The following is a 17,333-nucleotide window of genomic DNA, read 5'->3' on the forward strand; positions in this document are numbered from 1 at the left end:
GGGAAAAAATCAGATTAGCCCATAAAAAGCTTTGCTGTTCTGGAACACATTTACAGAGGTAACATTACCTTCAAGAAAAGTAAACAAGACAAAAATCATAATAACAATAGCCCTAGTTAAATGTAATTACTCAAAATAGTAGCTTAGTCAGTATCAGAACCTTAAGCTTCTAAGCTTATAATGTCACCCCTGTCATCCACACAGTACCTATTTCTGGTGGGGGGAGTGGGGATCTCTCTGGAATCTTCTCTCACTCTGAGAAGAATGATTATTTTAGGCAAATTGTCCATTATCACAATTAAGCAGCTGATTAATTCTGATCATTTCTTAAATTCTATTTGAAAAAAAGAAGTATGAAAACATCTGTAGGTTCCTTCTCCAGGTATATTTTGTGCTCAATACATTTGGGTAAATGTAAATGGATCCTTATACAAATTTCAAAGAACGTAATTTGAGGACAGGCCCGTCATCTCCAAGACATCCTTTATTTAACAAACATATTTAATAGGATCAATTTTTCAAACTGATCATGTAACAAAGCCTCGGTAATTGTTGGGGTAGCTTATGGTCAGTGGATAGTGACAATTTGTGAATATGGCTTTGCCATAAGAGGACCAAAGAAATAGGAATGTTGGTGGAGAGGGAAGTGGGATCAAGACAGGTTTTTGTTTTTAAGATGGGAGCTATGACAGCCATAATGATGCAGTAGAGTGACAAACTGAATGAGAGAGAGTGAGAGAAGTGACCACTGTAGAGGCCAATCCTTGGACAGCGAAGAGTGAATGACTTTTGCACAAGTTAGAGAAATTGGCTTTAGAAACACAAATAGTTCACTTGTTGTTACAAATACTGTTAGGATAAAAGATTGGTATGCAGAGGGAGCAAGGGGGGAAATTCCCTTTTGACTGTTTCTATTTTGTCAATGAAATAACAAGGACCATGGAGCGAGATTAAGGCTGAGGAGGAGGAACAGCAGGTATGAAACAGTTACCCAGGGAAATAGGAGAATAAAATAACTGGGGAAATATTACAGGAGTGCAGGGTAGAACTAAAGACCCACTTGAGGGAGTGGTCATGAATTTCTACCAGACAGTATGGCAGTTATTTTCTCTGGCGAGGCAAGAGTCCTGAAATAAGCAGAGTTGCACAAGTTCAGGGAAAGAAAAGAGGGTCAAAGGAGTTGAAAGAGTATGCAAGGGAGTGATTAGGATGATCTATCGCTGAATCTGAGCAGAGTAAGGAGAAAAGGGAGCACCCTAGAAGCTGAGAGACAGAGAAGCCAGGGCCCTCGGGTAGGAGAGAGAAGCCTAGTGTGTTAGAGGGATTTGAAGGCAGGTGAGTCCAAAGAATGGTGAAAGATGGGGGAGAAGAAGAGAGGTGAGGTCAGTGAGGCAGCTGGAGCTACATCATGCAGGTCTAAAGGCTTTTTATTCTATTAGACATCCATTGACGATTTTAATGCTCTGTAAAAGTTCTCTTCTCATTTGAGTTGAGTGAGGAAGAATAGGAATAATATTAAATGAATAAAGTACATAGAGAAGAAATTTAAAGTGAAGATTAAAAGCTGTCACAACAATTTGATGAAGCTTCTTATAAAGAAGCTAATCCCCAAGGCATTCAACAGTGAGAGAAGTAGAGGCACATCTTCCAATAACAACCAGCCTTTGTTTTTCTTTTCCACAAAGTTAAATGGGAATCACTGAAGTTGGGAAGTTAGGGGGGCAAATGGAAATCTGTCCTATGACAACAGAAAAATATCTGACCAGCAGTGTGTCCATTAACACAGATGAACAGCCATTTCTAAAAGCTACATTATGAAAATTATTTATATGGACCTAAGTCCTTCATACAATTGTTTCAATACAGAAAGAAGTGATTATTATGCTTTACTTAAAACAAAACAAAATAAAACAAGCAAGTCATACTTTTCAGGGAAAAAGTAAACAAATGACTATGTTTGACAAGCTATATATTAAAGTGCAACATTTCAAGTCTACAGTGAGTTTGAAGAAGTATAAATTATCAAATCTGAGACAAAACAGTGGGTTCTTACTAGCATGTGTAAAAGTGATGATAGACAAGTGAGAGAATACTTTATTTTCAACTGACAGCGGGGAAAGATGGGGGGGGGGGGGGAAACAAACCAAAACTTTTAAAAAATGAAACAATAAAAATTCCAATTAGCAAACAGAAAAAAAGACATGCACAAACATGTCATGGAAGAGGATATACAGATGGCAATTAGCACATGAAAAGTTCTTAATATTAACCATTAGCCATTAGGGAAAACATAAATTAAAATAATGAGATATCAGTAAATACCTATCAGAATGGCTAAAGTGAAAAATACTGACAACACCAAATGTTGGTGAAGATGGAAAAAAATTGGATCACTCAAATACTGTTGGTGGAAATGTGAAATGGTACAGCCACTCTGGAAAACAAGACTAAAACTGAACATGGCAGACAACCCAGCAATCGCACTCATGGGCATTTATCCTAGAGAAACAAAAACTCATTTTCACTCTGGAACGTGTATACAAATGTTTACAGGAGCTTTATTCGGAATAACCAAGAACTGGAAACTACCCAAATGTCTTTCAATGGATGAATAAATAGTAGTACATCCTGGAATACTACTCAGCCATAAAAAGGAATGAACAGTTGATAGTAAACTGAATAAAACTTCAACCAAATTACACTGAGTGAGCAAAAGCCAATTTCAAAAAGAGATATAACGTATGACTTTACTTATGTGACAACTGTGACATAACAAAATTATAGACAGGGAGAAACAGAAGTTGCCAGCAGTTAGGGTTGGGGAGAACAGTGGCTATAGAGGGGTAGAAAGTAACACAAGGGAGTCCTGTTGTAACAATACTGTTGAGTCTCCCCCAACCCCCCAATATTTATTGATTTTAGAGAGGAACGGAGAGGGATTAAAAGATAGAAACATTAATGATGAGAGAGATTCATTGATCAGCTGCCTCCTGCATGTCCCCTGCTGGGGATTGAGTCTGCAATCTGGGCATGTGCCCTTGACTGGAATTGAATCCAGAACCCTTCAGTCCGCAGGCTGGCACTCTTTCCACTAAGTCAAACAAGCTAGGGCCAGTTGAGTTTCTTGATTGAAGTGGTGGTTATGCAAGGCTACATTGTGATTAAACTGTGTAGAGCTATCAATACAAACCTGAATAAGGCCAATGAACTGTGACTATATCAGTATTTGGTTTTGCAATGAACTGTGACTATATCAGTATTTGGTTTATATAAAAGCCTAAGTGACTGAATGACTGAACAACCGGTGGACTGGTCACTATGACACACACTGACCACCAGGGGGCAGACACTCAATGCAGGAGATGCCCCCTGATGGTCAGTGTGCTCTCACAGTATGAGTGCTGCTCAGCTGACCAACATGGCAGCCCACCAGCCCGGCGGCAGCCACTCCCTCACTCAGTAGTCCTGCAGGTCCAATCTCTGGAGAATGAGCCAGGCACCAAGGAACCAGTGCTGCTAGCATGATCCTGACAGCGCCCTGACCACCTGGAAGTCAGCCTCAGGCAATGCGGCCACTTCCCTTCCCTGGATGCTCCATAAGGAAGAAATGATATAAAAGCAGCCACCAGGTGGCTCCCAATAACCAGCACAAGTGTCAGTGGGATGGATCTGATCCTGGGCCTGCAAGGGTGTCCCACCACCCACTCAGAAGGTCGAATGCATCCCGGCTGCCCCAAGCCCACTCAGAATAAATGCCAGATACAGGGCTCATGGCTGGCAAGTGCCACTGCTGTAGTGCAAGACTCTCCTGATTGGGACTTTAAATGAATAAAGCAGGACCAAGATGAGTGGGAGCAGCAGGTAGGAGCAGCAGGTGACATTGGACTGCAGATTTCAGCCTGATCCCCACAGGCTACCCTGAGGGACCCCACCTGTGCATGGATTTGTACACTAGTCCTCTAGTTATACTATAATTGTGTATTTCACTAATATTGGGGAAGGCTGAGGAAAGGGTACACAGAAATTCCTTGTACATTTATTTGCAATTTTCTATGAATCTATAATTATTACAAAAGAGGAAGTTAAAAAAAGATAAAACAGAATATAAAATTAGAAATTAAGTTCAATTATGGCAGTAATCAAAATTAAAAATAAATTAATGCTCTATTTACTTAGATGAAGATTATCAATTTAGATTTACAAAAGCAAAATCCAGTTATATGTTGCTTAAAAAATACAACTAAACAAAGTAATAAATAAGGATGCAAATAAAGAAAAGGGACAAAACCGGTTTGGCTCAGTGGCTAGAGCGTCAGCCTGCGAACTGAAAGGTCCCAGATTCGATTCCACTCAAGGGCATGTACCTGGATTGCGGGCACACCCCCAGAGGGGGTGTGTGCAAAAGGCAGCTGATCGATGATTCTCTCTCATCGATGTTTCTTACTCTCTATCCCTCTCTCTTGCTCTCTGTGAAAAATCAATTAAATATAGTAAAAAAAAAAAAAAAAAAAAAAAAAAAAGAAAGAAAGAAAGAAAAGGAAAAACCTGTACCATGTAATTACTAAATAAAAGAAACAATACCTGCCCCAGACAGCGAGTATCCTTTTAAAATGTGTATGCAGTCATAATTCTCTATTGGATTCTCATTGCATTCAGAGTATTCACACTTTAGTTTTCCTGCAGCCTTCTTCCCCCATCAACCCACATGGCTCATTCATTTCCTGTACTTGCCTTCTTCTACAACAAATCTATTAATTCCAACTACTGCCTTCACTCCTGTCATTCCTTATCTTCTTCCCTAATATTTTTCTCCAAAGCTACTTATTTCAGTCTAACATTCTACATATTATTTTCTGTATTGTTTATCTCTTCAACTAACATGCAAATGCATCAGAGAAGGGATTTTTTGGTCATTTTCTTCACTGCCATGTTCCCAGTGCATTTAAAAACATTTTTTAAATTGCATAAAACAAATGTAACATAGAATTTGTATATGGAGAGCATTAAAAATTTTTTATCCTCACCTGAGGACATGTTTATTGATGAGAAAGAAAGAGAGAGAGAGAGAGAGAGAGAGAGAGAGAGAGAGAGAGAGAGAGAGAGAGAGAGAGAGAAAGGTATCAATGTGAGAGAGAAATATCAATTAGTTGCTTCCCACAACCTTTTTGGTGTATGGGCCAATGCTACAATCAACGCAGGGCTATTCTGAGCATTTCCATATGATGTCTTGATTTAATCCTCACAATGATATTAAGGGTTTTGAATTCCCATTTCCATTTTATATGGAAACTGAGAATGAGTACAAATAGAAATAAACAGAACAATCTAGACTTCAACCCACGGCCTCCAGGGCTCTTTTCACTCACCATAGCTGATATTTAGCATCATAGAGTATAAATCAATAACAAGTAGATACTCAGGTTGAAGATATTCAATATGGTGTCATCCAATAAAATCAATGCAAAGAAATGTATCAGATTCACACCTCAGGACAGTCTCAGTGTTTTGATTCCACTCTACAAAGCCTGACACATGTGAACAATGGATTCATCCTTCTTTCATCGACTTCCAGGGCAACACTGGGAGGACAGGCATGGCCAGCCCACCTACACACACTGATAAAATTTAGAGCTTGTTACAGATTGTGGAAGAAACATGATGCCCACCACGGGCCTCATTCTGTTAAATTTTGAAATTGTTTGTTTAGTCAATCAAAGCTTTTTGTTTTGTTGTTTTACTAGAGGTCCAATGCACAAAATTTGTTCAAGGGGTTCCACCCTCAGAGCCCCGGTGTCATCCAGAAGGTCATTTGGCTGTCTGGTCTAAATAGCATATTATGCCTCTATTTTAAAGATATGCTACCACTCTAATTTTAGAATCTCATACGATTGTGCAAACAACATACAAACTACGGCATCTCAATAAAATACACCAATTGTACACACGTATACCTCATCGCATAAAGATAGGCATTCTGGCTAAATGATTATTTTACTATTTCACATTACATTAAAACAAAACCAGAATTTTAATATTTACCTCAAGTATTTTATCTCCAGTTTTAAGAGCGTTTGTTTTTCCTGCTGGACTATCTTCTAAAACTTGTTTGATAAATATACCTTTAAGCTCCTCTCCATTCTTCAGGCGTTTTATAACGGTTTGTCCACCAACAATGCTAATACCAAGAGACACATCGGGTTCCCTAAAAATCTCAACACTGTAAAAAGAATAAAACAAAATGCACTCATGAAACAAGTTAATTTAATTTGTGGGACTGTTACTGTAAGTGTTCAATTTGTACCATATCCTTGTGGCTCATATTTTATATAAATATATTTTCTAAATATATTTTTACAAATGTTCAGAAATTGTACCTCATTCCTAAATTATAAGATATTATTATAATTCATGGTATAACCCTGGGCGGGTAGCACAATTGGTTAGAGCGTCATCCCAACATGCCAAGGTTGCAGGTTCAATCCCTTGTCATGGCATATGCAAGAATCAACCACTGAATGCGTAAATAAGTGAAACATCAAATTGATGTTTCTCTCTCTCTCTCTTCCTCACTCTCTTTCTCTCCCCCTTCCTCCCTCTCTCTAAAAATCAATAGATTTCTTAAAAATTTAAAAAAATTCATGGCATATGTGAAAGTTTAAATTCTGAAAAAGATAGGTATCTAAAACAATAAATACAACTCAATATAGAGAGATTTAGCTAGGCCTCAATGTTCCCATCTCCTACCACATTAGTTCTTTTCATCTACATCCATAAATTTTAGCAAAGATTGGATTAAGAAAAGAACAAATGGGTGAAAAAAATCAAGTCTCTGCAAAAAGCAGAAAAATTCAGAACAAAATAAATTTGCCATTGAGAGGCTTGTTACCCCAAGCTGCTTCTCCCAGTCAGCAGGTGTAATCTGAGGTTCTTTAAGTGGAGAACAGATATTTTTATCTGCTCTTAAGTAGGATGGTTTCCTTTTCTTTCTACCTTCACATCATTTCAAAAACATATGGGATAGCACTTGACCCTCAAGCCCCAGCCACGTGGCTCAGTTGGTTGGGGCATTGTCCCATACACTAAAAGCCTGTGGGTTCAATTCCTGGTCAGAGCACATTCCTGGTCAGAGCACATTCCTGGACAGAGCACAATGTGGGTTTGATCCTCAGTTGGGGAGCTTCCAGCAGGCAACCACTGATGTTTCTCTCTCACATTGATATTCCCCTCACCCCCTCTAAATTCAACAAATATATTCTTGAGTGAGAATTAAAACAAAAACAAAACAAAAAACTTGACCCTCAAAATATTATGAATTTTGCTCCAGTTGCATGAATTAGCCTGTAATTCATGCAAATATAAAAGTAGCTCAGAAAACAGTTCCTAAGCATTTTTAAGACAAAACTGTAAGTGCAAGAAAAAAGTTTTTGTGGGCACAGTGAAATTAATAATGCATGAAGAATAGACAAAGCAGCTAAAGGAAGACTTTGATAATCTTAATAAAGTACAGCCCTCATGCCTACATAAATTTATAAGAGTATCTAAGAGAGATGGGTCCAACACATTCTGTTCGTACACACAGGCACAAGGAGTTGGAGGGGGAGATAAATTGGTATATGGTATAGCTTCACTACTGTTGTTGTTCATACATAAAGAAGATTTACTGTAATCAAGGCAGCCCTATCTGCCCTCAGTGAGGCAGGGATAAACTATGCTTAGCCCATCAGTGGCTGTCATAAATGGACATTTGAAAGTTGTTTTATCTGAAAGAATACAATATTTTCCTAAGATTGATTGTAGTCATTTTGCCTGCTAAATCTCTAGATAAGACAAAATAAAGCTAAACTTTGGGCCAGTCTACATATGAGTAGCAATTTCTCAATCATTAGAGAATGACTGGATGATAGTAATATTAAAGAAAAAAGCAGCTGATTGTGTTGTTCTACTAAGAAAGCCAATAATGTCATCAACATACATTCTTGGTGGACCCCAGTGACTGAAGTTTGGAGTTTCTTCCCCTTCACCTTCTTCTCTCTCAGGTAACTCACTAAGGAGGAAAAAAAAATACACACACAATTTATAATACATAAAATTGCACAATCTATGTGTAGTTAAACAGTTCTTAATTTTTAAGCTTTTAAAATATTTACATCAATAGTTAACTGTTCGTACAAAGTAAAAATATATTGTTTTAATGTTCAACTCAACAAATATTCACCCAGCACCAGAAAATCATAGATTATAAGCTCTTCTATTGGTGACACTCTATATGCTATTTTCAAAAATTGTGTGTTTGATTTGTGTAATATTTGTTCCTCTATCAAAATAAAAACTAGAGGCCCGGTGCACAAATTCGTTCACAGGTGGGGTTTGGCCAGCCCACCCTGATTGGGGCTGATCAGGGCTGGGCTGGCTGGGAGTATAGGATACAGGAGGTTGGCCAGCCAGCCCCACCCTCCAATTGGCAGGGGGGGGGGGGGGGGCGGGCGGCAATTGGGGCTGAGCTGGCTGGGATGGGAGGGACTTCAAGCAGTTGGCTGGCCCAACCCCCAATCAAGGGAAGAGGGAGCCTATTGGGGGTGAGGCCAGCTGGAGGGAGGGTCCCCAGGCAGTTGGCGGGCCGGCCCACCCCCTGGTTGAACAGGTCAAGGTTATAATTTGCATATTAGCCTTCTATTAAATAGGATATATTCCTTAAAAATTTTGAACAGCTCAGAGAATAGATCAACATGAATGGCTTAACAGTCAGTAAACATGATCCCTCTTTCTAAATTTTTCTATCACTCTAAATAATTCCCATCATTGGTATCCCATGATATCTTGTGTAGTTATACATCACTTTTCAGTTTACAGAGAGATTTACTTATGTTATCTAATTCAATCCTCCCACCTACCATACCACAACCATACTTTCACCCATCAAGAATGTTAGCATGGAACTGCTTAATAACAAAATGCTGAACTACAGAGTAATTATATAAGTAGTGCTATCTAATAGGGTAGAGATAATTATCTGGAAGAGGAGCCAGGAGTCCTAAGCTCCACTCTAACCTGTGCCATGAAATAGGTATATGACTTTGAACCACCCAATGAAATAATATGTCTGACACTCTACACTGTATTACTCTATATAAAAATGTAGGCACTACCACTTTCATTTACTTTTCACAAAAACCCCATGAAGTAGGCACAGCAGGCCACATAACTATATTTTTCACATGAGGAACTGAGGCTTAGACATTCTATACAACTTCCTCACAGTACCTAAATCTTTCTTTCCGCACTAAGTTTCAATGCTCCATTATTCTCTGAACTCTCAACTACGTCCTGTAAAAAGTAAGAAAATTCAACTTCCTTGCCATTCTACAGACTTTCTAGGATATAATAGCTTAAGAATAACTGTAAAGGAGGAAGCTGAAAGGATCTAGACATTCCAAAAGTCAGGTAAGAAATCGGGATCATTAACATCTCACCCACTAGCCAGATGGCCTTCTTGCCTTTGCCAATCTGTGTTTTATGATTAGAAGCATTATAGCATTCAGGGGCAAACTGCTGGCAGATATCTGCTGGTTACTTATCTAAAGACCTCTCTCCCACTTTCCCTTACCAGCAGAACTCTGTTATTCCAGATGGCACTTTGCCCAGTTCTAAAGAAGTACATTTGTGAATTTCCTTTCAATTAATGGTCACTGTGAGGATATGGAAGCAAAAGTTCCTAGATGAGACTTCCCGGAAAACTTATTAAAATGAAGGAGAATTGGTTGGCAGAAGCCTTTTGCTCTGCACCCTTCCCTTCTCCTTGCCTAGAAGGCAGAGATGATATTGGTGGTGAAACATCCATCTTAAAACCACCAGAAGCCATCCAGTAAGGACATGTTTCAGACTCTGACAGACCACTTTCTTCAAAACTTTTTACTTGAAAAAAAGAAAATGAAGGCCCTGCATAGTTAAGCCAATGCTAAAAGAGGAGTGGGGGATTTTGTCTATGAGCCTTTGAATGCAATCCCTAAATGATACTCCCATGATTCCATCAATTTAAGTCAAGTGTTCACTTTTATCATAGCACATTATTATTCATTGGATAGTTGTAATCATCACATAAACTTTCATATTATGATTACTCTATGTAACAGTAACAAAGATTAAATGAGAAAAAACCTGACATTTAACTAAAGCTCAACCAGTATTAATTTCCTTTGCAAGTTTTTCATTTTTTGCATAAAAATTTCTCCCACATCCTATATAATTAAACCCTAATATGCAAATCGATCAAACGGCAGACCAACTGGTCACTATGATGAGCACTGACCCCCAGGGGGCAGATGCTCAATGCAGGAGCTGCCCCCTGGTGGTCAGTGCGCTCTCACAGGGAGAGAGCTGCTCAGGCAGCCAGAAGCAGGGCTCACGGTTGGCAAGCACAGTGTTTGTGTTGGGAGCCTTTCCTGACTCTGCAGCAGCACTAAGGACCCCTTAGGCGTTGTCTGTCATGGGCTCCCAGACTGCAAGAGGGCACAGGCCAAGCTGAGAGACCCCTCCTCCTAGTGCACAAATGTCATGCACCAAGCCTCTAGTAAGAAATAAATCATTCATGTCTGTGCTCATTCCTGACATAGAGCTTCTAGAACCCTTGGAATTTCCTTTTTGATATGGGTGATAAGAACATCTTTTGTTATTAATAACAATCTCCTTTCAACCAGAACTGAATTGGTGCTAATAAGGTGATTCTTGGTAGGACCCTGGATAGTTTCAGATGGGTGCTGCTGCCAGAGAACAAATAGGTGATTAGAATTAGAACATTCAGTCCCACCCTCAGCCCCACCTTTGGGAAGGGGAGATGGACTAGAGATTGAGTTCAAGCACCAATGGCTAATGATGTAAATAATTTTGCCTACTTAATGGATCTCCATAAAGAGAAAAGAAGCCTAAAGGACAGGGTTCAGAGACCCTCCAAGTTGAAGAACACCTCAAGATGCTGGGAGGGTGATGTGCCGAGAAGAATGGAAGCACCGTGCACACCTCACACCTCCCCACAATACCTGCCCTATGTCTCTTTTCCATTTGGCTATTCCCGAGTTGTGTCCTTTAAATAAACCACTTTATAGTAAAGTGCTTTCTTGAGTTCTGTAAGCCCTCCTCACAAGCCTATGGGAGAGATTGTGGGAATACCCAATTTCAAGCTGTCTGGTCAGAAGTACAGTTGGCAACTGGCATGTGAAGTCAGGGCAATCTTATAGGGTTGAACCTTTATGCTGTGGAGTCTGCAATAACTCCATGGAACCGGTGTCAGAAGTGTTGTGAGCAAAAATAGTTCATAATAGGCATTATGAAAAAAACACACATATGCATCTTTATTATTATACAAATATGTTGTCATTCTAGAAATTAAATTCTTTAATTAAAAAATAAACTAGAGAAGAGGATCCAAGATAGCTGCACAGGTAAACACCTAACCGCAGCCGCACACAACAATTTCAATAAAATACAACTAAAATATAATATGGACATTGCCCAGAGCTACAGGAAAGTCGACTGACTGGAAATTCTACAAGAAGGAAAGAGAAAGCCAGAAGGAAAATCAGAAGAGCTGTAAAAGCCTAAGGTCCGGAGACACGCTACGCGCGCAGAAAGGATGGAGCCGGAGAGGAGGGGGAGGCTGAGTGCCTGGCTAGCATTCCCTAGATAAAAGCTCCGGATTGTGCTGAACCTCAGACCCGACGGCACTGAACCCCAGTTCTAGGCCAGACCCTGGGGACCCAGGCGCATACAGAGGAAGCCTGGGCTGTGAGGCAGAATCTCAGGGGAACAGCGAAAGGCAGATCCCCCGGAGGCGCGCACATTGTGCACAGAGGACGGACTGTTGACTCTGCTGCCAGATTGCCCTAGTGAGAAGGAGACAAAAGCTCCGGACTGTGCTGAGCCCCAGTTCCGACTGCTCTGAACCCCAGTTCTAGGCCAGACCCTGGGGACCCAGGCTCATACAGAGGGAGACTGGGCTGTAAGGCAGAAACCCGGGGGAGCAGCGAAAGGCAGAGCCCTGGAGGTGCGCACATTGCACGCAGAGAAGGGACTGTTGACTGTGCCACGGGATTGCTCTGGTGGGAAGGAGTCAAAAGCCCCAGGCTGCTCTGAACCCCACTTCCAACCCCATTTCCAACTGAGCTCCAGTTCTGGGCTCATTGGGGGAGAGACTAGACTGTTTGGTAGCAGGCGAAACTTGAGAGCACCTCACTCTCAGAGGTGCTTGCAGCGAGTACTGAAGGACCCTGAGAAACACTGAGACTCAGGAGCCGCATAGGGAGTGGCTGACGTGGCTGATGTGGCCAAGGCTGTAGGCTCCACCCTGAAACTCCGCCCCATCCAAGCAGAACACAGAGACTTTTAAGGCTACCAACTCAGGGAAGCTGCGAAAATGCAGAGACAAGGAAAAAGATCACAAACGAAAGAAATGGAGGACAAAAAGCGACTGGATATAGAGTTCAAAACCATGCTTATAAGGTTTTTCAAGAATTTCCTAGAAAAGATCGATGAGTCCTATGAGGATATGAAAAGGGATCAACTAGAAATAATAAGGAATCAACAAGAAATAATAAGGGATCAATAAGAAATAAAGAATACATTGTCTGAAATAAAACATATTATACAGAGTCCTAAAAACAGAATGGAAGATCGTAAGAATCAAGTCAAAGATTTGGAACATAAAGAGCAGAAGACACTCCTCCACAGAAGCAAGAAGGCAAGAGAATCCAGAAAGTTGAAGATAATGTAAGAAACTTCTGAGACAACTTCAAGCGAGCCAACATCAGAATTATGGGGGTCCCAGAAGATGACAGAGAGCAAGATATCGAAAACATACTGATAGAAATAGTGACAGAAAACTTCCCCCACCTGGTGAAAGAATTAGACTTACAAGTCCAGGAAGCGCACAGAACTCCAAACAAAAGGAATCCAAAGAAGATCACACCAAGACAAATCATAATTAAAATTCCAAGAGCAAAAGACAAAAAGAGAATATTAAAAGCAGCAAGAGCAAAGCAGGTAGTTACCTATAAGGGAGCACCTATATGATTGTCAGCTGATTTCTCAACAGAAACCATGCAGGCCAGATGGGAATGGCAAGAAATATTCAAGGTGATGAATAGTAAGAACCTACAGCCAAAGATAATCTATCCAGCAAAGCTATCACTCAGAATTGAAGGCCAGATAAAGAACTTCACCAATAAAAAAAAGCTAAAAGAGTTCATCACTACCAAACCAGAATTATATGAATTGCTGAAGGGGGTTCTTTTGGAAGAGAAAGTAAATAAAGATAAAAACTATGAACAACAAATACGTAACTATCAACAAGTGAATCTAAAAACCAAGGAAATTAAAAAAAAATCTGATGAACAATATTAACTGTTGAATATAATAGAATCAGAGGTATGGAAGCGGAGTGAACTGAAGATTCTTGGGGAAAAGGGGAGAGGAGGATGTGGGAAGAGATTGAACATAAACTGTGCACCTATGGATGAGGACAATGAGGGGTGGGGAAAGGGCAGACGGTGGAATGGGAACCTGGTGGAGGAGAGCAATGGAGGTGGGGGGGAGGGAGAAAGAGGAACATTTGTAATAATATGAACAATAGAGATTTATTTTAAAAAATGAAAAAATAAAATAAAATAAACTAGAATGAAAACCAAGCTTTAATATTAGTATAAGCTATTGATTTATCTATTAAAATTAAAAACCAAAAATATCCTAAACTGCTAGCTTTCACAAATTAAGAGAAGGGTTTAGAGGGGGAGCATTATGGCAAGTTTTAGATAAAATGTGTAGCAAAAAGATTCTTTTGTTGAAAGAGACTGACTATTTCAAAGAATATTAACTTTCTTCAGGAAATTGGCATGTGTATATTTTAATCAGATTATTTTATAATTAAAGAGAGATAAAACTTGCAAAAGCTTATCCATTCGGTGCGAGTAGTTTTAGAAATACAGTCACAGGAGATGAGCAACTATACCAACTGATGTAGTCACTTTACATGATGAAGGTATGCACAATATATATCAATACCTTTTAACCCCAAGTAAAATTTAATTGAGAAAGTAAAATACTTTTATTACACATAATAAGATATATATTTTTATAAATATATTTAAAATTTTAATGAGGGATTTCTAACCAAATTTTATAATTTGCACTTTAATTAAATATGGTCAATAGTTCAATCAGTTAAAGTTTTAAATTTTAAAATAATGTTTTAAATTTACCTCTTACATAGAACCAGTTTTTTCCCAAGGGAATTAAACATCCAAGAAAAACAATGCTTTTTATTTCAGAACTTTTTAACAAATCCCCAAAGTTATCATTCTTTACAGATTTGGGAGGAAAGATGGAGTAGCTCATTAGTGAACAGGTGGGTGTTATTAGTAAGACTTGATCATGATATACAATCCCTTTGTGAATAAAATTTTCAACATCATACCCAAGTTAGATGGATCCAGATAGCCAAGGTGACCTTTCCTTTTCAATACACCTTTTCTTTTTCACATAAAATTTCTACATACTAAGCCATAGGAGGGCCAAGTAAACGCAGCGCCGTAAAGGAATTAAACAGGAAGAGTTCTGCTTGTGACTAAGCTATGTCATGATTTCTTTTGCCTCTTTAAATATAGACTGTATATGGCAATTTGCATGACATGCCATAGGGAATACTGAGTGTTTGAACCCAGGGAGAATGGGCACTAGTGTTTCCCAAACTAGTTAGTTTACTTTTACAGATGTTACAGTGATTTTGAGGGTACGAAGCAAGTTATTATTGGCACTAGTACACAGAAAGAATCAAGCAATCCTCATATTAAAGGTTAGAATGGCACAGACCTGTGCTCAGTGAAAAGAAGCCAGACCCACACAAAAAGTCCTACTGCATGATTATACTTGCATGATTTCTAGAACAGGATAAATTCATGACAGTACAAGAAGTCACATCAGTAGGTACTTTGGATAAGACACTGCCAAGATGATGGGCAAACTTTCTGCGGTGATAGAAATGTTCAATATCTTAATTGGACTGTCAGTAATATGAACCTACACGGGATCAAAATTAAGGAAACTGTCCCTTAAAAATCTGTGCATTTTATTAATATGTACAATTGTGTTTAAGAGTTTTGCTAAGGCAATGAAAGCTCAAGTCACAAAGGGTAACTTGCTTCCTTCAGTCAACTTTATGTCTCTTTTGGCCTTTGGTAGAGCCTGGATTAATAATCAAAGATCTAAATATACTCTCAAAGATATCAGTGTAATATTCTTATGTACTTCCTGCCCTAATTTTTCACATCAATCTTCCCCTGCAGTGTGAACAACAGCTGCAACAGAAGTATTCTGGAAACCTCCCCTTTCTCCTCCCAACTCAAAACATTCCAGAGTAGTCCTCTCTCAAATGCACATATTTCTTTTCTTCCTTTTCCTCAGCCTCTTACCAATGTTCTGAATTTGTACATGATTTTTGGCAGTTTATCCCGAAGGTAAATCTATTAAACATCCATCACTGATTTAAAAGGCACCAAATGCCAGGTACTGTATTGGGAGTTCAAAATATAACAATCATTTAATCCTTTCCCCCACTATCACATCTGCCTCCTGTTCTACCTCCACCACTCTAACAAAGTATGTAATACGTAAAGTATTTCTTTTCATTTGTATCCTATTATACAGACAGCATGATTTCTTGTCAACTTTAAATGTCTTTCATCTCAAGTTCATCCTCTTCCTAAGGCTTTAGCCTCTGACAACTTGTTTTACTAACTGTGAATTGGTCCTATTTTATTATAAAACAAACACCCTACAATCTCCTTGAGTGTTTTTAAAAAAAAACCACAATAAAGAATACTATCCTAGATAAGCCTCGGGGCCTGTGAGTCCATCATTGTCACTGAGCATCACTGCTGACCTTCCATTAGACATTTACTATGTTCAAGGCATTATACGAAGCCCTTTATATTCACTTTTATTTCAACTGTAAAACTAGTACTTTATAAATGAGAAATTTTGGACACAAGGGAAGCCCTCTCAGGGCCATGTAGCTATAAACAATGGAGGAAAAATCTGAGCAACACCCACAATATGTCTATCCCACAGATCTGCTATTAGTCTGAGAGATGTGCATGTTCCCCTTTATAGGCACCCATATGTCCTCAGGCAGCAGGCGATGACAAAGATGAGTTAGAAAAAGACTGAAGCCAGGTGAATTCTGAAGACCTGATCTCAAGTGACCTTACAAATAAAGGAGGATACTTGGAACAAAAGAGCTCAGATTCCTTCCAGAGTTATTATACATGCTGGCCCACAGTTCTCGTAGGGAGCCCCACTTTGAGGGTGATCTGACCTCTTAATATTTGTCCTGCCTCCAAACACAAAAAGAAGTTGTCTTGACACAAATATATACTGAGTGGCCAGATTATGATGATCTCTGAATGCATAATAATCTGGCCACTCAGTATATATATATTAGAGGCCCAGTGCATCAATTCGTGCATGGGTGAGATCCAGCCAGCCTGGCTAGGGGGAGGGGACATGGGCAATTGCCAGCCTGCCTTCTGGTTGAAGGGACAATTTGCATATTAGACTTTTATTATATAGTATATACATGGAGTGGCCAGATTATTATGCATTCAGAGATCATAATAATATGGCCACTCAGTGTATATGACATTAAATAACTATACTACAATTAATGCAAAGAAGAAACTTTAAGATACTATTTAGGAAGAGAGAGAGATAGAATCTAAGATACTATTTAGTACTTCATGACACCTTGATAATCCAAAAGACCGTCTTCCAAAAGAATCTATGCATGGCTCAGAAAGACTCCTGAGTGGTACTAAGTATTCACCATGGGCATTCGCTAAAAGATTAAAACTGGGACGATGATTTATAGGAAGTCTTCTGACCTGCTGAGACTTAAATATATCCTGAATCTATGCGAGCAAGCCAAAAGCACAACTTTCCAATGCAAGACTGATCTCCCAAGACAAAATTAGGTTGAAGCCCTTAAATGCCTGTGCTTACATAAGAAATTGACTTGCTAAAGTAGTCATTTTAGGAGAAAAAAGCAATGGGATAAGAGTAAAGTCTATCTTCCCTCTCAGAAGCTGGAAGAATTTACGGTAGATACAATTGATGTTCCTTTTGTCTTCTACGTGAGGAAGGCGGGGTGGTTTTGAAAATTTGTTTAGACCTTTTTCAATTCTACAGTTAATAGTTCTATAGCTTCAGAGAAGTAGCCCCATTTCTGAATTTTTCTGCCAGATTCAATGACTAACACTAAGCACAAGGGAAATTTAAAAGACAAAAGTGTC

At 39.2% G+C, this 17,333-nt stretch overlaps 1 protein-coding gene across 9 annotated transcripts in view; it reads right to left on the reverse strand.

Annotated features, from left to right (window-relative positions):
* Positions 1 to 17,333, reverse strand: part of PATJ (PATJ crumbs cell polarity complex component) — a 304,720-nt gene that overhangs the window by 171,059 nt on the left and 116,328 nt on the right. For all 9 annotated transcript variants that reach the window (XR_006742178.1, XM_036447829.2, XM_036447830.2 and 6 more), the window contains 2 exons: positions 7,973 to 8,044; positions 6,040 to 6,217 (listed from right to left, as the gene is read on the reverse strand). Coding sequence is in view for 8 of the 9 variants with exons in the window: in XM_036447829.2 (XP_036303722.1) it covers positions 6,040 to 6,217; positions 7,973 to 8,044 (250 nt within the window). In the remaining variant the exon portion in view is untranslated. The remainder of the gene's footprint in view (positions 1 to 6,039; positions 6,218 to 7,972; positions 8,045 to 17,333) is intronic.

This window comes from Pipistrellus kuhlii, unplaced genomic scaffold (genome assembly GCF_014108245.1).
Source record: "Pipistrellus kuhlii isolate mPipKuh1 unplaced genomic scaffold, mPipKuh1.p scaffold_m20_p_2, whole genome shotgun sequence".
In the NCBI taxonomy this organism is placed as follows: domain Eukaryota; kingdom Metazoa; phylum Chordata; class Mammalia; order Chiroptera; family Vespertilionidae; genus Pipistrellus; species Pipistrellus kuhlii.